The 22,866-nt window shown below is 36.8% G+C and overlaps 1 protein-coding gene across 1 annotated transcript in view; it reads right to left on the reverse strand.

The window, feature by feature from the left end:
• Positions 1-22,866, reverse strand: part of LOC124277333 (monocarboxylate transporter 2-like) — a 55,969-nt gene that overhangs the window by 1,787 nt on the left and 31,316 nt on the right. The window contains exons 4-6 of the mRNA XM_046712986.1: positions 4,253-4,396; positions 2,954-3,742; positions 1,982-2,032 (exon numbers count right to left, since the gene is read on the reverse strand). Coding sequence (XP_046568942.1) covers positions 1,982-2,032; positions 2,954-3,742; positions 4,253-4,396 — 984 coding nt within the window. The remainder of the gene's footprint in view (positions 1-1,981; positions 2,033-2,953; positions 3,743-4,252; positions 4,397-22,866) is intronic.

Genomic DNA, 22,866 nt, shown 5'->3' on the forward strand with positions numbered 1-22,866 from the left:
GGTTAAGACGGCTGGCCTGAAAAGTGAAACAAAACGTTTTCTGTTTGCTGTTCAGGTCCGGTGTCGTAGCTGTCAGTGTATGATTTGGCATAAAAACGTTAATATGAAATGTAGATTATGTGATGAATGTACCGAGACTGTGCAACACCTTGTCAGTGAATACCCAGTGTCTTCACCAAGTCATCTTAAGTGACCTGAAACCAGTGGCTGGTTCCTTGTATTACCGTCTTTGCCATGCTTGTGGATTTGGCCCAGATGCACAACCCACAATGTGCAGAGGGCGTCATGGTAAATGACCATTAGTTGGGCTACTCCCATATACAGCATCAGACGTGTAAAAGGCAGCACAAATATACTACCCATCAAAAGTTTAGACTCACTTAAAGCAGTCACTATATGTTATGTATAAACATATGGTTACATCGAAGATGTATTTCGCCACTAACTTGGGGAACCAACTGCAGACCTTATGCAGATGAATTGCACGAGGATCATCCATCAAATTGCTGAAAAGCATGTGCACATATCGTACATGTGAACATCTGCGTTAAGTTTTGTTAAGAATTTGCCAATTTTCACCGAGTTTCATCATTTATTGAACTCATGATAATAATCTTTTCAACGTTACGAATTTGTTTTACAATGCATCCTTCAACTTTGAAGCACATGTGGTGTAGGGAACTTCAACACTGGGATAACACTTAGACGTTTTGCTAATTTCACGTATTCTGAAGAATCGACTTACGACTCCTTTGACCTAAGGAATCGTTTTGGGGTTTCGGGACGTTTTCATGGGCGTTAACGTTGTACAACATAATCGTTTCAGGTTTGGGTCAGTTATAGTATGGGGCGGCATCCCAATGACTGGCCGAACTGCGCTCAAAACTTTCCATTGGCAGAGTAACTGGCTATTACTACCGATACAACGCCAGTGCACATCGTGTTGGGTGAGGTGAGGTAAAATTGGGTTTATCGTCGTGCTTTAGAATATTTCGCTCATATGACGACGTGCATGCGTGTGTATGTGTATGTGCGGCTGTTTGTACTAGCCCAGACTTAAGCTGGTTTTATAGTGCTAGCCCACTGAGATACCATGCCGCAGTGAAGCATGAATACCCCACTCAGACACATTGTACTGACTCCGAGCCGACCAGTCCTTGTACCCATTAATGCCGAGCGCCAGGCAGGGACCAAAAAGTACCATATTTTAACGTTTTTTGGTATGACGCGATCGGGGATCGAACCCGCGACCTTCCGCTCTCCGGGCGGACGCTCTAACCACTACAGGGGCCGTGGGGTAGCCCAATGGTTAAAGCGTTGGCTCGTCACGCCGAAGACCCGGGTTCGAATCCCCACATGGGCACAATGAGTGAAGCCCATTTTTGGTGTCCCCCGCCCTGATGTTGCTGTAATATTGCTAAAAGCGGCGTAAAACCAAACTCAGTCAGTCAGTTTGTTGTTTTAAACCACAGTCTAACCACTACACCACGGATGCGGTTACATCGTGTTGGGCAGCACGTCATCTCTTAATATGTATGTACTCATCACATCACATGCCATGCCATGCCATATGCTATGACATGTCTTTGCATGGCCAGCACTCATAACTTTAACCCCACTGAACACGTGACCTTCTCGGTGACCTTTTGTCGCTCTCAGGGACAGAACAACATTGATCTGTACATTGTCGTGTCTGGAACAGACAATCCAGTGAGTGGCATTATCAGCATCGATCTATGCAACTGGGATACGATGACATGTGTCAACCAAGTCAGCGAGCCTGATCACCCGATCCCCTAACGACAAGCATGGGTTGTTGAAGACCAATTCTAACCCGGATCTTCACTGGTCTAACTGGGATTTCTAAACATCACTTCCGGTTTACTCACATGTACCTGATTGACAACAGTTGATCAATCTGAAAAGTTTTAAAACAGTTCAATAGTCTTGGTCTATGGTTTATCTCCACTACACAACGTACCTGCAAATATGTAGACACCATAATATTCCTGGAATATTTTGAAGACATATCCTGGAAGACAGAAAAATGAATGTAATGTATTGGTGCGGACGTTAAGGAATGGTGTATCACGGTTGCTGCTGATGCTAAGCAGCACTCAACAAGTATGTGAAACCACGTCTAATCCCCTACACGAGCTATAAACCAATAGATGTTAGATGTTACAATTGAGATACAATACAAATGAAGTGTTACACCCAAGTAGGTATCGGTCCGTTACATGAAATTAAACCGACTAAGGATTATACTATCGGTTTCACTTATTTGGGTCGTCAGTCCAGATTTGAAAAGGTCATAATGCGACGATGTCGTATTGGCCATTCAAGTTATACTCACAGAATAATCCTCTGTAGCCAGTGCTTACCCCAAGGGCTAACTTCAGAGGATCGAAGTCATTCAAGACATACTCATAGAGTAATCCTTAGAAGCCCGTGCTTACCCCAGGGGCTGACTGTTGAGGATCGAAGTCATTCAAGACATACTCATAGAGTAATCCTCAGAAGCCCGTGCTTACCCCAAGGGCTAACTCCTGAGGATCGAAGTCATTCAAGACATACTCATAGAGTAATCCTCAGAAGCCCTTGCTTACCCCAAGGGCTAACTGTTGAGGATTTCGTTATTAGGCCTGTGTGCTGTACAATAAACTACGAACTCAAAGGTAGCACAAATGTTAGTTCGTTATAATCGTAGTTTGTCATTTCGGTTAACATATACAGTAAGTAGAACAGAAAACCTAGCTCGTTTTATCAGTCAGTTCGTTATAAACGGGTACCTTTTATAGTGCAGTTTACAGTGCAGTTTACAGTACATTGGTGCCTGGGCAGTCAATCAAGTACTGATTTACCGTCAAAATATTCTACCCATGATGTAACTTAAACATGGTTTTAAAACAACTTTTCGTTTGTTATTTATCAAACGATTATAATGTTGTACCTGCTAAAGGCGGGCCAATAAGAAATCCGATACCACAAGAACCCATCAGAGCTCCAAAGCCGGTTGCCATGAGTTCCACTCCAAGAATTTCAAATGTAATTGGATTGAACAGAGCCCAGCTGCTACCAGTGTAGATACCAACAAAGAAGCCATACACACACACTGTCACTGAGGTAGATGTAAATAGGGGGATCAGGAACGATAACACCCCCATAAGGCCGTTCAGGGACGCAAATATCAGTCCACTGCCTACGCCTGGATCTTGTGCTGCAAATCCTGTGAGAAAACGCGACAGTACGCCACCTATGCCGGAAGTAGAGACACTGAAAGATGCTGCTTGAAGAGATATTCCTTGTTTCCTTAAAAAGTCTGGGAGGTACAAATACATGGCCGATGTGCCCATGCCGAATGAACAACCACACAAAAGAAAGAACACAAATGATTTGTTCCTGAAAACCTTGGCATAACCAGAACAATCACCACACAACGCCATCAACAATGTAAGACATGTTGGTCGACCACTGAATATCTTGGCACGGCGTTCCCTTTCGAATCTGGTCGGCTTCATAAGCATCCCAAAAACACACGAATTGAATGCTATTGCTCCAACGATGAGGAAGGCTTGGCGCAGTCCGTACGTATCTATGAGGAACTGGCATAAGGGCGGATGGACAAACACCCCAATGGCCATCCCACACACCGCTATTCCGCACACCAGGCTCATGTTGTGTTTGAAATGGTAACCGAGAACAACTACAGCACTCGTGTGAGACAAGCTGGTTGCGAGTCCTGAAAAAGATAAAGGTTTCACGTCATATACGAAAATTTCTGAAACATATTTTGCAGTGATGAAATATACAGTGAAACACCCAACTTTGATGAGTCGAACCTACGATTGTCTCGAAGTAAGAGCTGAGTGCTTGTCTTTTCCTTCTGAAGACACCAGTTTACGGTTGTATCGAACCTTGAATAACTCGAAGTATTTACGTTCAACTTTGACACAACGGTGTTCGACTGTCTGGTTATGGTTTCAGTTGTCCAGAATTAGAATTAGGTTATGTAGGGGCCCTATTTCGCTTGACTGTGTAGACTGCAGTTATTGTCCGTGTTTGGAATTGAAAATATTTTAATGTTAAAATGTTTTTTTTTAGTGAAACGTGGTCTCGTCGCTGTTAGGCTGAAATGACAGCTATGCAACTCTAAATTCTAACTCACAACTGACTATGTTGGGATGACAATATATGGAATATAGCACCAGCGTTAGCGTTATACAACACCCATTCCCCTTGCTATACCTACCTGCAAGTAGGGCATAGGTTACAAAAAGCCACTTGATGTCGTTTATGAACATATTTGCAGAGAAACCTACAAGGCCTAGTATCCCAGATATGACCACACAGGTGCGACAGTCTGTCATGTTGATGACGAAGCTTGCCACTGGACCTGCGAAAAAAAGGAATATACCAAATTAGAAATAGTCTTAAACATTGCATTTCTCCCTTACTGTGTCATAGTTCTAATACTGATAATATTGAAATTTATCAGTGTATATTGTCTGTCAAATTTCTAATATTTGTTTTATGCCAATGTATTGTTGTAGTAAATATATTACATGAATGGTAGTGAGAGTCTGGAAACCTTTCTAACGTAAATAGTTCATAACCATAATTAGTTGTTAGGGATGTATTACTGTTTATGTAAGCAGTTGCGGGAAGTTATATTTTGGAGTATAGATTTACGCCGCACCCAGCAATATTCCACATATATGGCGGCGGTCTGTATATAAACGAGTCTGGACAAGACAATGAAGTGATAAACAACATGAGCATCTATCTACACAACTGGGATACGATGACATATGAGCCTGACCACCTGATCCCGTTAGTCGCCTCTAACGACAAGCATGGGTTACTGAATATCAATTCTAACCCGGATCTTCACGGGTATGGTGCTGTTGGAGTTAAATGCAGGGCTTCCAACGTGAAGAGAGACGAAAGGTTCAGATGCCGTGGTCCAAGGGGTGCAGGCCCTGGTGGGTGGGGTGGGCCCTGGTAGGTGCTTCATATATTTCTTTCTCAGATATATTCCGATCTTTGTAACCCAGTTTGGCGTGAGACTTTTCAGTTTTGTCGTGAGATGAATAAAAACATCGTGAGTCACAAGCCAAAGGTGTGAGAGTTGGCAGGCATGCACATGTAATCCGAAATTATCCAGAACACTGTAGATTTAATCTAGCATTATATTGAATTATTCAGACCATATAAGTGGGCAAACATCTCTCATCTCGCATTACGTCACCACCAGCGGTTCCACGAACATACTTCTTTTCTCCCTGAATTTTCCATCCTAGGCCTATTTTGGATTCCTGTGCCGGACCTGGATGGTACACAGGACTAAACACCGGATAGTAAACCATTGAAATAAACGTAAATACAGTAGGAAATATATGCCATGACCGGATTTACGTATGTTTCCAGGGATTTCCCAACTTCGGGCATATATTTCATATGAATCTATACCTTTGAAACATATGCTCATCGTAAATTTTCGTATGCACAAGGACCTCGTTCATGTATGCCATGACCGGATTGTCAAGTATTTCCAAACATGAATTGCAAAACAGATACCCCAGTAAATACATGATCATACAGTATTTCCGATGCATTCCTTTGAATTGCAATGGGTGCTGACATTTCCGAGTTCGTTTTAAGTTTACTCAGGTTGGAAACATGTAAATTTACGTAGGTGGGGAAACACATGTAAAGGACAAGGTATGATAAAGGCCCTTATTGGACCACAAAATTTAATGATATTCAAAATTGTACAAAATGATAATTTTAGCATAAAAAAGGCTAAATTAATTGTTGAAGTTACCTCCAATTGCTTTTTTATGTTTTTAGTGCTGTTATTTTTCCTCTTTGAAGACCTCAAAGTTAACCTATTTTACAATATCTTCTAAAAACCTACATTTTCTGAGTGATAAAAAAGTATGAGCAAAATCATGACCCATCCCAATTTTTTCACCACACGTAAAGAGAGTAAATTAGAATGCACACCTAAAAAATTGTTGTTGGTCACGCTTTTGCTCATATCAAAATGTTAAAAAATGTAATTTTTTTCTGTTATATGAAATTGCCCCATGCAATATCTCAAAAATAAACATTGACGTAAAGTAATATCTTTAAAAACTATCCATCACATTTACACGACTATATCATGATTCATTATTATTTGGAATGTTTTTGGGCTCTAAAATGAACTTATCAAACATCTTTATTAAAATGTTCTATATCATAAGGGACTCGCAAGGCGGATGACTTTGATGTAAGCCAGGGATAGATTTTTGGAGACCCTGTTGATCACTGCTGGCAAAATAAGAAGACATCAGAAGAGTTTTCAGAATATGACCTGGCAGCATTCTAACGGTGAGAATCTTTGTAATTATGTTAGAATTTTATCATAGTTGTTATAGCATCTGTTTATCAAACACCTCTGAGTCACCTGTCACTGTCAAAATAACACTGTCATTCAACAGGATGTTGCCATGTATAAACATACACATTTTCCAAGAAACAATGTACCTTGATGTTTTCTATGATATATTATATTACATTTAACCAAAATGACTATACTTAACTGTATGAAAATTTTCTTCTTAGAATAAGAATATTGTATCAAGGTGCAGCAGATGATGAACACAAGCAGACGTCAAGTGACACATTGTTGTAAGGTGTAATATATAACCTTAAATAAACCGCAAGGATCTGAAGAATATGTAGCCTAGTGGTTACTGTGCTGGCCTGTCGTTTTTCTCTATTATCAGACATGCAGGTTCAATTCCTGTATTTTTTATTTCTTTCTTCTTTTTTTTACAAAGTTTGGTCATCCAATTTACAATGTTTAGCTTAACTTGTTCACATCAAATCCAAATATTATAATTTTTTTCTTAAGTTTGGTAATCTATGTTACACTGTTCAAACAAACTTTAATTAACATCATGTAAATCTTTTTTAAGCCTGAAGACACTGACCTTTCAACACTGTCTCGTTGCCTTTGTTCCCAACACAATAAAGAACATTGAGAAGGTAAGCATTGTTTCAAAATGTTATTGTGGTACCTTCTTTAAGTAAATATTTACAAATTGCCCATAGCTCTTAATCAGTGGTGTACTGATCAATCAAATAATTGGTTTATGGATTTTTTGTGGGCTGCCAGTCAATTACCGATATCCAAACCACATAACCAATTGAAGCATTCACTAGATTTTCTTAAAAATGTGTTCACAGAATCATTGACTATGGGTTTCAAAAGTCATATGGAAACTGAGGATTGATTACCTGTGTTTTCATGTGCTCTGACAGTTGTTTTTATCTTATATCTATAATTGATCGAAAAGTGGCCTCAATAATTGATTATGCTGTTGGAGGTCAATTCCCTTCCATATATAACTATTCTATTGACATATTTAGCATTAGAAAAGTTAGGAAGCACCAATTTCTTGAACATTATGATAATCCTTCTATAATTTCAAATATTTGGTTTCAGATAAGAGAAATAGTCTTGGATTGATTTCAGGAGTGTCATTTCATGAAGATGACAACTTAAAACTTGAGGTTGAAGGTAAGCATAATATGAGTTAAAAGATATGTTTCTAAATGTTTTTTAATTTAATTTTCGAATTTAATGTGACAGAAAATCAGAAAACCTGATGCTTCAGGGGTGATTAAATCTGCATAAACCTTCAAAGCTAGACTAATGACATTTGAAAAAAGAAATGTTACCCTTGAATAGATTATCACGGCTTTTTAAAACAGAATTTTCTATTGATATAAAGTCATCTGTATTTCAGTTGAGAGAAGATCTGGGACTGAGACAAGACTGCCCAAGAGTGATATTGAGATAGGTTTTGTGAAGATCATAAACAAGTACTTTAACAGCATGCTGAAGGTAAACTTCATACACCTTGTAAATGTTACAAATCTATTCAAATAACATTCAGATCTGGGTAATTCATGTATATTTCTACAAAGATTAATCATTCACAGAGTTAAAATACCAATATGGTTAAAACTCATTTACTTTGACAAAGGAATTCAACCTGGGTAGATAATAATTGAAGAAAATGATTGACTAAACTGAGTAAACACAATTTCCTGATAGCTTTTAAGTTTTTAAACACACTGTACAACATCCATAATGGCATATCATCAACATTATATGCTGCTGGTATAATAAATACCAAAATGTCCAATGATTTTGTGATTCTGCCCTTCCGACACAAAACCTATTGTGTTACTAATTTAAGTCCAAATAACATTTAGCTTTGTTTTGTTTTTTCAGATTGAAGATGAAATTTTCACAATGTGTGTGGTGTAAAAAGTGTAATATCAAGCCACATTTGAGAAGAAAGTTAACAGATGACACTTTCAGACAGCATTTAGAGAAAGAAATAAAACAGACAATTACTAAAGATTGTATTATATGTGAAAAATGTAGAACTCATGTCAGGAGGAAGATAAAATCAACAGAACCGGAAAACTCTGATCAGTCATTAATATATACGAGTCCTAAAAATATTGAACTAAAAATATCATCAACTTCATCAATTCATCGAGTTTGTACTGTTTGTAAGAAAGTGAGTTCAGCACGAAATCCATTTATTGTCATTCCGAATGATGCAAGAAATCAAGTTTTTATCTTTCAAGGTGTCATTATTCCTGCTGGAAATCGATGTTGTGTAAAGCATTTATCATGTAGACTTTTTACCAGGGAAGCACTCATTCAGGTTGAAGGAAAGAAAGATTAAACATGTTTCAACAGAACAGAAATTATTAACCTCCTTGCTACTGCCAGAAGTACCCTCACTAGATATGGGACTTTGAATTTTGATGACCCTGCATTTCTTAGTGATGATGAATATATTAAACTTACAGGCATCACAAGAGATCAATTTGATGATGTTGTGTCACATACACAGTCTTTGCGTGGCTTAAGTGTTAGATCAGTCAGAACATGTGTTGCACTAATTCTTGTAAACTCAGGACTGGACTGTCGAACAACCTTCTTGGTACCTTGTTTAAACTTACAAAGTCACAGGTACAGCGAGCAATTCATTGTGCAAGGGAATGTCTCATGTTACATTTTGTACCCAATAATTTAGGTTTTGGGCATATTCAAGATGATGAGTTTGTGCAAAATCATACCACTCCAGTTGCCAAAAAACTTTTCACCAATGACAAAGTCAGTGTTGCTATTCTTGTTTTGGATGGGACATATATCTACTTTCAGAAAGGGGCTGACCACCAATTTCAGAAGCTATCCTACAGCATGCATAAGCATAGACCTTTAGTTAAACCCATGATGGTAGTTGGCACCGATGGATATATTCTTAGTGTGCTTGGTCCACATGCAGCTAATGGGAAGAATAATATGCATCCATTACTAAACATATGCTTTCAACAAATTCTGATGATATTAATAATTGGTTGGAAGAAGATGATGTTTTCATTGTGGATAGAGGCTTTAGAGACTCAATAAATTTTCGTGAAAATCATGGTTTCATGTAGAAATGCCAGCTTACCCGGAAAAGGGGAAAGACAACATGAAGTAGAAGATGCTAACGTTTCAAGACTAATTACTAAAGTGCGGTGGGTTGTCGAATCGTGCAACGGAAGAATTAAGCAGAGGCGATTTTTGGATAAAGTTGTTTCAAATCATTATGTACCCCATATCGGGGATTTTGTGTGTATTGTGTGTGCGCTATGCAACAAGTACCCGCCAGCACTGGCATCCCAGGATCCAGAAGGCGAGAGAGTTGCATCGTTGATGCTAGAGAGGAGTCGGCAGGGCAACCCAGTCAAAGAACTGGTTGAAAGAGAAAACCTTCTTAGAAGGAGGAATGTATACATTCCAATAACTGAAGCTGATGATGTAAGCTTTCCAGTGCTTTCACTGGATGAACTTAGGGATATAACAATGGGTGTTTATCAACTAAAGTTGGCACCAGCATATGTTGCAAATCATGTCGATAGTGACAATGCCTATCAGCTTTTCCTGTGTAAGGAATGTCTCGGCATGTCGGCTCACTCTTGCACACTTTGTGGGTTCAGTTCACTGAGGTTAAGGTGACAGGATGGTACTGCACTTGCAAAGTGGGTGCTAGAGTTGTTGGATGCTGTGCACACATAGCAAGTGTCATTTGGTACCTTGGGTATGTCAGACACCAAGACAAGATGCGAGTTTCCAGCAAAACTAGTGATACACTCTTGAATGCTGCAGTTCTTGACAGTGATTCAGAAACTGAGATTGATGATTTTGTGGGTGAAGAGTAAAAGTGTATGTTTTATATCTTTGCAGTGAATGAGTTGTAAATAATTACTTTGTTAAGATTTTTGAATACTGACTTTTAACACTTACATGGTGTTAAAATCAAGCTGTGCCAAGAGTGAAATTTCACCTGCAATGGGCCCCTTTGAGGTCAAGACCTTTGATTTTTACTAAGTATTGCAACATGACTGGTTACTGTAATAACATGTTGTGAATGAGATGTTTACTGTATATTTGGAAGAATGGTTGTAAATACTGACTTTTAGCACTTACATGGTGTTAAAATCAAGCTGTGCCAAGAATGTAATTTCACCTAAAGTAGCCCCTTTGAGGTCAAGACCTGTGATGTTTAGTGCAACATGACTGGTTATTGTAACAACATGTTGTGAATGAGATGTGTACTGTATATTTGCAAGAGTGGTTGTAAATACTGACTTTTAACACTTACATGGTGTTAAAATCAAGCTGTGCCAAGAATGTAATTTCACCTGAAATAGGCTCCTTTTAGGTCAAGACTTGTGATTTTTAGTGCAACATGATTGGTAATTGTAATAATATGTTGTGAATGAGATGTTTACCGTATGCGAAAACTGGTTGTAAATACTGACTTTTAACACTTACATGGTGTTAAAATCAAGCTGTGCCAAGAATGTAATTTCACCTGAAATAAGCCACTTTGAGGTCAAGACTTGTGATTTTTAGTGCAACATGACTGGTTATTGTAACATCATGTTGTGAATGAGATGTTTACTGTATATTTGAAAGAATGGTTGTCAATACTGACATTTAACACTTACATGGTGTTAAAATCAAACTGTGCCAAGAATGTAATTTCACCTGAAATATGCCCCTTTGAGGTCAAGACTTGTGATTTTTAGTGCAACATGAGTTGTTATTGTAACAACATGTTGTGAATAAGATGTGTACTGTATATTTGAAAGAATGGCTATCAATACTGATATTTAACACTTACTTGGTGTTAAAATCAAGCTGTGCCAAGAATGTAATTTCACCTGAAATAGGCCCCTTTGAGGTCAAGACTTGTGATTATTAGTGCAACATGATTGGTTATTGTAATAACATGTTGTGAATGAGATGTTTACTGTATGCTAAAACTGGTTGTGAATACTCACCTTTAACACTTACATGGTGTTAAAATCAAGCTGTGCCAAGAATGAAATTTCACCTGAAATAGGCCCCTTTGAGGTCAAGACCTTGATTTTTACTAAGTATTGCAACATGACTGGTTATTGTAATAACATGTTGTGAATGAGATGTTTACTGTATATTTGGAAGAATGGTTGTAAATACTGACATTTAACACTTACTTGGTGTTAAAATCAAGCTGTGCCAAGAATGAAATTTCCCCCAAAGTAGCCCCCTTTGAGGTGAAGACCTGTGATTTTTAGTGCAACATGACAGGTTATTGTAACAACATGTTGTGAATGAGATGTGTACTGTATATTTGCAAGAGTGGTTGTAAATACTGACTTTTAACACTTACATGGTGTTAAAATCAAGCTGTGCCAAGAATGTAATTTCACCTGAAATAGGCCCCTTTTAGGTCAAGACTTGTGATTTTTAGTGCAACATGATTGGTTATTGTAATAATATGTTGTGAATGAGATGTGTACTGTATATTTGAAAGAATGGCTGTCAATACTGACATTTAACACTTACATGGTTTTAAAATCAAGCTGTGCCAAGAATGTAATTTCACCTGAAATAGGCCTCTTTGAGGTCAAAACTTGTGATCTTTAGTGCAACATGACAGGTTATTGTAACAACATGTTGTGAATGAGATGTGTACTGTATATTTGGAAGAGTGGTTGTAAACACTGACTTTTAACACTTACATGGTGTTAAAATCAAGCTGTGCCAAGAATGTAATTTCACCTGAAATAGGCCACTTTGAGGTCAAGACTTGTGATTTTTAGTGCAACATGAGTGGTTATTGTAATAACATGTTGTGAATGAGATGTTTACTGTATGCTAAAACTGGTTGTGAATACTGACTTTTAATACTTACTTGGTGTTAAAATCAAGCTGTGCCAAGAATGTAATTTCACCCAAAATATGCCCCTTTGAGGTCAAGACTTGTGATTTTTAGTGCAACATGACTGGTTATTGTAATAACATGTTGTGAATGAGATGTGTACTGTATATTTGAAAGAATGGTTGTCCATACTGACATTTAACACTTATTTGGTGTTAAAATCAAGCTGTGCCAAGAATGTAATTTCACCTGAAATAGGCCCCTTTTAGATCAAGACTTGTGATTTTTAGTGCAACATGATTGGTTATTGTAACGACATAATGTGAATGAAATGTTTACTGTACTCTAAAACTGGTTGTGAATACTGACTTTTAATACTTACATGGTTTTAAAATCAAGCTGTGCCAAGAATGTAATTTCACTCAAAATATGCCCCTTTGAGGTCAAGACTTGTGATTTTTAGTGCAACATGACTGGTTATTGTAATAACATGTTGTGAATGAGATGTTTACTGTATATTTGAAAGAATGGTTCTAAATACTGACTTTTAATACTTACATGGTGTTAAAATCAAGCTGTGCCAAGAATGTAATTTCCCCCAAAGTGGCCCCCTTTGAGGTGAAGACCTGTGATTTTCAGTGCAACATGATTGGTTATTGTAATAACATGTTGTGAATGAAATGTTTACTGTACGCTAAAACTGGTTGTGAATACTCACTTTTAACACTTACATGGTGTTAAAATCAAGCTGTGCCAAGAAATGTAATTTCACCCGAAATAGGCCTCTTTGAGGTTAAAACTTGTTTTTTTTAGTGCAACATGACAGGTTATTGTAACAACATGTTGTGAATGAGATCTCTACTGTATATTTGCAAGAGTGGTTGTAAATACTGAGTTTTAACACTTACATGGTGTTAAAATCAAGCTGTACCAAGAATGTAATTTCACCTGAAATAGGCCCCTTTGAGGTCAAGACTTGTGATTTTTAGTGCAACATGACTGGTTATTGTAATTAGATGTTGTGATTGAGATGTGTACTGTATATTTGCAAGAGTGGTTGTCAATACTGACATTTAACACTTACATGGTGTTAAAATCAAGCTGTGCCAAGAATGTAATTTCACCTGAAATAGACCACTTTGAGGTCAAGACTTGTGATTTTTAGTGCAACATGACTGGTTATTGTAACGACATAATGTGAATGAAATGTTTACTGTACGTTAAAACTGGTTGTGAATACTGACTTTTAACACTTACATGGTGTTAAAATCAAGCTGTGCCAAGAATGTAATTTCCCCCAAAGTGGCCCCCTTTGAGGTCAAGACTTGTGATTTTAGTGCAACATGACTGGTTATTGTAACGACATAATGTGAATGAAATGTTTACTGTACGCTAAAACTGGTTGTGAATACTGACTTTTAACACTTTGGTGATTGGGTGTTAAAATCTGCTGTGCCAAGAATGTAATTTCACCCAAAATACTGCCCCTTTGAGGTCAAGACTTGTGTTTTTCATTGCAACATGACTGGTTATTGTAATAACATGTTGTAAATGAAATGGTTACTGTACGCTGAAACTGGTTGTAAATACTGACTTTTACCACTTACATGGTGTTAAAATCAAGCTGTGCCAAGAATGTAATTTCACCTGAAATAGGCCCCTTTGAGGTCAAGACTTGTGATTTTTAGTGCAACATGACTGGTTATTGTAATTAGATGTTGTGATTTAGATGTGTACTGTATATTTGCAAGAGTGGTTGTCAATACTGACATTTAACACTTACATGGTGTTAAAATCAAGCTGTGCGAAGAATGTAGTTTCACCTGAAATAGGCCCCTTTGAGGTCAAGACTTGTGATTTTCATTGCAACATGACTGGTTATTGTAACGACATAATGTGAATGAAATGTTTACTGTACGTTGAAACTGGTTGTGAATACTGACTTTTAACACTTACATGGTGTTAAAATCAAGCTGTGCCAAGAATGTAATTTCACCTGAAATAGACCACTTTGAGGTCAAGACTTGTGATTTTTAGTGCAACATGACTGGTTATTGTAACAACATAATGTGAATGAAATGTTTACTGTACGTTAAACCTGGTTGTGAATACTAACTTTTAACACTTACATGGTGTTAAAATCAAGCTGTGCCAAGAATGTAATTTCACCCGAAATAGGCCCCTTTGAGTTCAAGACTTGTGATTTTTAGTGCAACATGACTGGTTATTGTAACAACATGTTTTGAATGAGATTTGTACTGTATATTTGAAAGAATGGTTGTCAATACTGACCTTTAACACTTACATGGTGTTAAAATCAAGCTGTGCCAAGAATGTAATTTCACCTGAAATAGGCCACTTTGAGTTCAAGACTTGTGATTTTTAGTGCAACATGACTGGTTACTGTAACAACATGTTTTGAATGAGATGTGTACTGTATATTTGCAGGAGTGGTTGTAAATACTGACTTTTAACACTTACATGGTGTTAAAATCAAGCTGTGCCAAGAATGTAATTTCACCTGAAATAGGCCCCTTTTAGGACAAGACTTGTGATTTTTAGAGCAGCATGATTGGTTATTGTAATAACATGTTGTGAATGAGATGTTTACTGTATGCTAAAACTGGTTGTAAATACTGACTTTTAACACTTACATGGTGTTAAAATCAAGCTGTGCCAAGAATGTAATTTCACCTGAAATAGGCCACTTTGAGTTCAAGACTTGTGATTTTTAGTGCAACATGACTGGTTATTGTAACAACATCTTTTGAATGAGATTTGTACTGTATATTTGAAAGAATGGTTGTCAATACTGACATTTAAGACTTACATGGTGTTAAAATCAAGCTGTGCGAAGAATGTAATTTCACCCGAAATAGGCCCCTTTGAGGTCAAGACTTGTGATTTTTAGTGCAACATGACTGGTTATTGTAACAACATGTTGTGAATGAGATGTGTACTGTATATTTGCAGGAGTGGTTGTAAATACTGACTGTTAACACTTACATGGTGTTAAAATCAAGCTGTGCCAAGAATGTAATTTCACCTGAAATAGGCCCCTTTTAGGACAAGACTTGTGATTTTTAGAGCAGCATGATTGGTTATTGTAATAATATGTTGCGAATGAAATGTTTACTGTATGCTAAAACTGGTTGTAAATACTGACTTTTAACACTTACATGGTGTTAAAATCAAGCTGTGCCAAGAATGTAATTTCACCTGAAATAAGCCACTTTGAGGTCAAGACTTGTGATTTTTAGTACAACATGATAGGTTATTGTAACGACATGTTGTGAATGAGGTGTTTACTGTATGCTAAAACTGGTTGTCAATACTGACTTTTAATACTTACTTGGTGTTAAAATCAAGCTGTGCCAAGAATGTAATTTCACCTGAAATAGGCCACTTTGATGTCAAAACTTGTGATTTTCATTGCAACATGATTGGTTATTGTAAAAACATGCTGTGAATGAGATGTGTACTGTATATTTGCAAGAGTGTTTGTAAACACTGACTTTTAACACTTACATGGTGTTAAAATCAAGCTGTGTCAAGAATGCAATTTCACCTGAAAAAGTCCCTTTGAGGTCAAGACTTGAGATTATTAGTGCAACGTGATTGGTTATTGTAATAAGATGTTGTGAATGAGATGTTTACTGTATGCTAAAACTAGTTGTGAATACTGACTTTTACCACTTACATGGTGTTAAAATCAAGCTGTGCCAATAATGTAATTTCACCTGAAATAAGCCACTTTGAGTTCAAGACTTGAGATTTTTAGTGCAACATGACTGGTTATTGCAACAACATGTTGTGAATGAGATGTTTACTGTATGCTAAAACAGGATGTGAATACTGACTTTTAATACTTACTTGCTGTTCAAATCAAGCTGAGTCAAGAATGTAATTTCACCCGAAATAGGCCACTTTAAGGTCAAGACTTGTGATTTTTAGTGCAACATGACTGGTTATTGTAACGACATAATGTGAATGAAATGTTTACTGTACGTTAAAACTGGTTGTGAATACTGACTTTTAATACTTACATGGTGTTAAAATCAAGCTGTGCCAAGAATGTAATTTCACCTGAAATAGGCCTCTTTGAGGTCATGACTTGTTATTTTTAGTGCAGCATGACTGGATATTGTAACGACATAATGTGAATGAAATGTTTACTGTACGCTAAAACTGGTTGTGAATACTGACTTTTAACACTTACCTGGTGTTAAAATCAAGCTGTGCCGAGAATGTAATTTCACCTGAAATAGGTCTCTTTGAGGTCAAGACTTGTGATTTTTAGAACAACGTGACTGGTTATTGTAACAACATGTTGTGAATGAGATGTTGACTGTATGTTTGAAAGAATGGTTGTCAATACTGACATTTAACACTTACATGGTGTTAAAATCAAACTGTGCCAAGAATGTAATTTCATCTGAAATAGGCCAATTTGAGGTCAAGACTTGTGATTTTTAGTGCAACATGCCTGGTTATTGTAACAACATGTTGTGAATGAGATGTGTACTCTATATTTGAAAGAATGGTTGTCAATACTGACTTTTAACACTTACATGGTGTTAAAATCAAGCTGTGCCAAGAATGTAATTTCACCCGAATTAGGCCACTTTGAGGTCAAGACTTGTGATTTTTAGTGCAACATGACTGGTTATTGTAATAGCATGTTGTGAATGAGATGTTTACTGTATGCTAAAACTGGTTGTGAATACTGACTTTTAACACTTACATGGTTTTAAAATCAAGCTGTGCCAATAATGTAATTTCACCTGAAATAAGCCACTTTGAGGTCAAGACTTGAGATTTTTAGTGCAAGATGACTGGTTATTGCAACAACATGTTGTGAATGAGATGTTTACTGTATGCGAAAACTGGTTGTGAATACTGACTTTTAATACTTACTTGGTCTTAAAATCAAGCTGTGTGAAGAATGTAATTTCACCCAAAATATGCCCCTGTGAGGTCAAGACTTGTGACTTTTAGTGCAACATGACTGGTTATTGTGACAACATGTTGTTAATGAGATGTGTACTGTATATGTGTAAGAGTGGTTGTAAATACTGACTTTTAGCACTTACACGGTGTTAAAATCAAGCTGTGCCAAGAATGTAATTTCCTCCAAAGTGGCCCCCTTTGAGGTGAAGACCTGTGATTTTCAGTGCAACATGACTGGTTATTGTAATAACATGTTGTGAATCAAATGTTTGCTTAACGCTAAAACTGGTTGTGAATACTGACTTTTAACACTTACATGGTGTTAAAATTAAGCTGTGCCAAGAATGTAATTTCACCCGAAATAGGCCTCTTTGAGGTCAAGACTTGTGATTTTTAGTGCAACATGACTGGTTATTGTAATAACATGTTGTGAATGAGATGTTTACTGTAATGCTAAAACTGGTTGTGAATACTGACTTTTAACACTTACATGGTGTTAAAATCAAGCTGTGCCAAGAATGTAATTTCACCTGAAATAGGCCTCTTTGAGGTCATGACTTGTGATTTTTAGTGCAACATGACTGGTTATTGTAACGACATAATGTGAATGAAATGTTTACTGTACGCTAAAACTGGTTGTGAATACTGACTTTTAACACGTACATGGTGTTAAAATCAAGCTGTGCCAAGAATGTAATTTCACCCAAAATATGCCCCTTTGAGGTCCAGACTTGTGATTTTTAGTGCAACATGACTGGTTATTGTAACAACATGTTGCGAATGAGATGTTTAAGGTATATTTGGAAGAATGGTAGTAAATACTGACTTTTAACACTTACATGGTGTTAAAATCAAGCTGTACCAAGAATGTAATTTCCCCCAAAGTGGCCCCCTTTGAGGTGAAGACCTGTGATTTTCATTGCAACATGACTGGTTATTGTAATAACATGTTGTGAATGAAATGTTTGCTTAACGCTAAAACTGGTTGTGAATACTGACTTTTAACACTTACATGGTGTTAAAATCAAGCTGTGCCAAGAATGTAATTTCACCCAAAATATGCCCCTTTGAGGTCAAGACTTGTGACTTTTAGTGCAACATGACTGGTTATTGTAACAACATGTTGTGAATGAGATGTGTACTGTATATTTGGAAGAGTGGTTGTAAATACTGACTTTTAACACTTACATGGTGTTAAAATCAAGCTGTGCCAAGAATGTAATTTCACCCGAAATATGCCCCTTTGAGGTCAAGACTTGTGATTTTCAGTGCAACATGATTGGTTATTGTAATAACATGTTGTGAATGAGATGTTTACTGTATGCTAAAACTGGTTGTGAATACTGACTTTTAACACTTACATGGTGTTAAAATCAAGCTGTGCCAAGAATGTAATTTCACCTGAAATAGGCCCCTTTGAGGTCAAGACTTGTGATTTTTAGTGCAACATGACTGGTTATTGTAACGACATGTTGTGAATGAGATGTTTACTGTATGCTAAAACTGGTTGTGAATACTGACTTTTAACACTTACATGGTGTTAAAATCAAGCTGTGCCAAGAATGTAATTTCACCTGAAATAGGCCCCTTTGAGGTCAAGACTTGTGATTTTTAGTGCAACATGACTGGTTATTGTAACGACATGTTGTGAATGAGATGTTTACTGTATGCTAAAACTGGTTGTGAATACTGACTTTTAATACTTACTTGGTGTTAAAATCAAGCTGTGCCAAGAATGTAATTTCACCCAAAATATGCCCCTTTGAGGTCAAGACTTGTGATTTTTAGTGCAACATGACTGGTTATTGTAACAACATGTTGTGAATGAGATGTGTACTGTATATTTGAAAGAATGGTTGTCAATACTGACTTTTAACACTTACATGGTGTTAAAATCAAGCTGTGCCAAGAATGTAATTTCACCCAAAATATGCCCCTTTGAGGTCAAGACTTGTGATTTTTTAGTGCAACATGACTGGTTATTGTAACGAACATGTTGTGAATGAGATGTTTACTGTATGCTAAAACTGGTTGTGAATACTGACTTTTAACACTTACATGGTGTTAAAATCAAGCTGTGCCAAGAATGTAATTTCACCCGAAATAGGCCCCTTTGAGGTCAAGACTTGTGATTTTTAGTGCAACATGACTGGTTATTGTAACGACATGTTGTGAATGAGATGTTTACTGTATGCTTGAAACTGGTTGTGAATACTGACTTTTAACACTTACATGGTGTTAAAATCAAGCTGTGCCAAGAATGTAATTTCACCTGAAATAGGCCCCCTTTGAGGTCAAGACTTGTGATTTTTAGTGCAACATGACTGGTTATTGTAACGACATGTTGTGAATGAGATGTTTACTGTATATTAAAACTGGTTGTGAATACTGACTTTTAACACTTACATGGTGTTAAAATCAAGCTGTGCCAAGAATGTAATTTCACCTGAAATAGGCCCCTTTGAGGTCAAGACTTGTGATTTTTAGTGCAACATGACTGGTTATTGTAATAACATGTTGTGAATGAGATGTTTACTGTATGCTTTGAAAGAATGGTTGTGAATACTGACTTTTAACACTTACATGGTGTTAAAATCAAGCTGTGCCAAGAATGTAATTTCACCTGAAATAAGCCCCTTTGAGGTCAAGACTTGTGATTTTTAGTGCAACATGACTGGTTATTGTAACGACATGTTGTGAATGAGATGTTTACTGTATATTTGCAAAACTGGTTGTGAATACTGACTTTTAACACTTACATGGTGTTAAAATCAAGCTGTGCCAAGAATGTAATTTCACCTGAAATAGGCCCCTTTGAGGTCAAGACTTGTGATTTTTAGTGCAACATGACTGGTTATTGTAACAACATGTTGTGAATGAGATGTTTACTGTATATTTGGAAGAATGGTTGTAAATACTGACTTTTAACACTTACATGGTGTTAAAATCAAGCTGTGCCAAGAATGTAATTTCACCCAAAATAGGCCCCTTTGAGGTCAAGACTTGTGATTTTCAGTGCAACATGACTGGTTATTGTAATAACATGTTGTGAATGAGATGTTTACTGTATGCTAAAACTGGTTGTGAATACTGACTTTTAACACTTACATGGTGTTAAAATCAAGCTGTGCCAAGAATGTAATTTCACCCAAAATATGCCCCTTTGAGGTCAAGACTTGTGATTTTAGTGCAACATGACTGGTTATTGTAACAACATGTTGTGAATGAGATGTGTACTGTATATTTGGAAGAGTGGTTGTAAATACTGACTTTTAACACTTACATGGTGTTAAAATCAATCTGTGCCAAGAATGTAATTTCACCCGAAATATGCCCCTTTGAGGTCAAGACTTGTGATTTTCAGTGCAACATGATTGGTTATTGTAACAACATGTTGTGAATGAGATGTTTACTGTATGCTAAAACTGTTTGTGAATACTGACTTTTAACACTTACATGGTGTTAAACTCAAGCTGTACCAAGAATGTAATTTCACCTGAAATAGACCCCTTTGAGGTCAAGACTTGTGATTTTTAGTGCAACATGATTGGTTATTATAATAAGATGTTGTGAATGAGATGTTTACTGTATGCTAAAACTGGTTGTGAATACTGACCTTTACCACTTACATGGTGTTAAAATCAAGCTGTGCCAAGAATGTAATTTCACCTGAAATAGGCCCCTTTGAGGTCCAGACTTGTGATTTTTAGTGCAACATGACTGGTTATTGTAACGACATGTTGTGAATGAGATGTTTACTGTATGCTAAAACTGGTTGTGAATACTGACTTTTAACACTTACATGGTGTTAAAATCAAGCTGTGCCAAGAATGTAATTTCACCCAAAATATGCCCCTTTGAGGTCAAGACTTGTGATTTTTAGTGCAACATGACTGGTTATTGTAACGACATGTTGTGAATGAGATGTTTACTGTATGCTAAAACTGGTTGTGAATACTGACTTTTAATACTTACTTGGTGTTAAAATCAAGCTGTGCCAAGAATGTAATTTCACCCAAAAATATGCCCCTTTGAGGTCAAGACTTGTGATTTTTAGTGCAACATGACTGGTTATTGTAATAACATGTTGTGAATGAGATGTGTACTGTATATTTGAAAGAATGGTTGTCAATACTGACTTTTAACACTTACATGGTGTTAAAATCAAGCTGTGCCAAGAATGTAATTTCACCCGAAATAGGCCCCTTTGAGGTCAAGACTTGTGATTTTTAGTGCAACATGACTGGTTATTGTAATAACATGTTGTGAATGAGATGTTTACTGTATGCTAAAACTGGTTGTGAATACTGACTTTTAACACTTACATGGTGTTAAAATCAAGCTGTGCCAAGAATGTAATTTCACCTGAAATAAGCCACTTTGAGGTCAAGACTTGTGATTTTTAGTGCAACATGACTGGTTATTGTAACGACATGTTGTGAATGAGATGTTTACTGTATGCTAAAACTGGTTGTGAATACTGACTTTTAATACTTACTTGGTGTTAAAATCAAGCTGTGCGAAGAATGTAATTTCACCCAAAATATGCCCCTTTGAGGTCAAGACTTGTGATTTTTAGTGCAACATGACTGGTTATTGTAACAACATGTTGTGAATGAGATGTTTACTGTATGCTAAAACTGGTTGTGAATACTGACTTTTAATACTTACTTGGTGTTAAAATCAAGCTGTGCCAAGAATGTAATTTCACGAGAAATATGGCCCTTTGAGGTCAAGACTTGTGATTTTTAGTGCAACATGACTGGTTATTGTAATAACATGTTGTGAATGAGATGTGTACTGTATATTTGAAAGAATGGTTGTCAATACTGTCTTTTAACACTTACATGGTGTTAAAATCAAGCTGTGCCAAGAATGTAATTTCACCCGAAATAGGCCCCTTTGAGGTCAAGACTTGTGACTTTTAGTGCAACATGACTGGTTATTGTAACGACATATTGTGAATGAAATGTTTACTGTACGCTAAAACTGGTTGTGAATACTGACTTTTAACACTTACATGGTGTTAAAATCAAGCTGTGCCAAGAATGTAATTTCACCTGAAATAGGCCCCTTTGAGGTCAAGACTTGTGATTTTAAGTGCAACATGACTGGTTATTGTAATAACATGTTGCGAATGAGTTGCTTACTGTATGCTAAAACTGGTTGTGAATACTGACTTTTAACACTTACATGGTGTTAAAATCAAGCTGTGCCAAGAATGTAATTTCACCCAAAATATGCCCCTTTGAGGTCAAGACTTGTGACTTTTAGTGCAACATGACTGGTTATTGTAACAACATGTTGTGAATGAGATGTTTACTGTATGCTAAAACTGGTTGTGAATACTGACTTTTAACACTTACATGGTGTTAAAATCAAGCTGTGCCAAGAATGTAATTTCACCTGAAATAGGCCTCTTTGAGGTCAAGACTTGTGATTTTTAGTGCAACATGACTGGTTATTGTAATAACATGTTGTGAATGAGATGTTTACTGTATATTTGGAAGAATGGTTGTAAATACTGACTTTTAGCACTTACATGGTGTTAAAATCAAGCTGTGCCAAGAATGTAATTGCACCCGAAATAGGCCCCTTTGAGGTCAAGACTTGTGACTTTTAGTGCAACATGATTGGCTTA

The sequence above is a fragment of the Haliotis rubra genome, unplaced genomic scaffold (assembly GCF_003918875.1).
Source record: "Haliotis rubra isolate DU_JTF1 unplaced genomic scaffold, ASM391887v1 Scf22, whole genome shotgun sequence".
NCBI lineage: Eukaryota > Metazoa > Mollusca > Gastropoda > Lepetellida > Haliotidae > Haliotis > Haliotis rubra.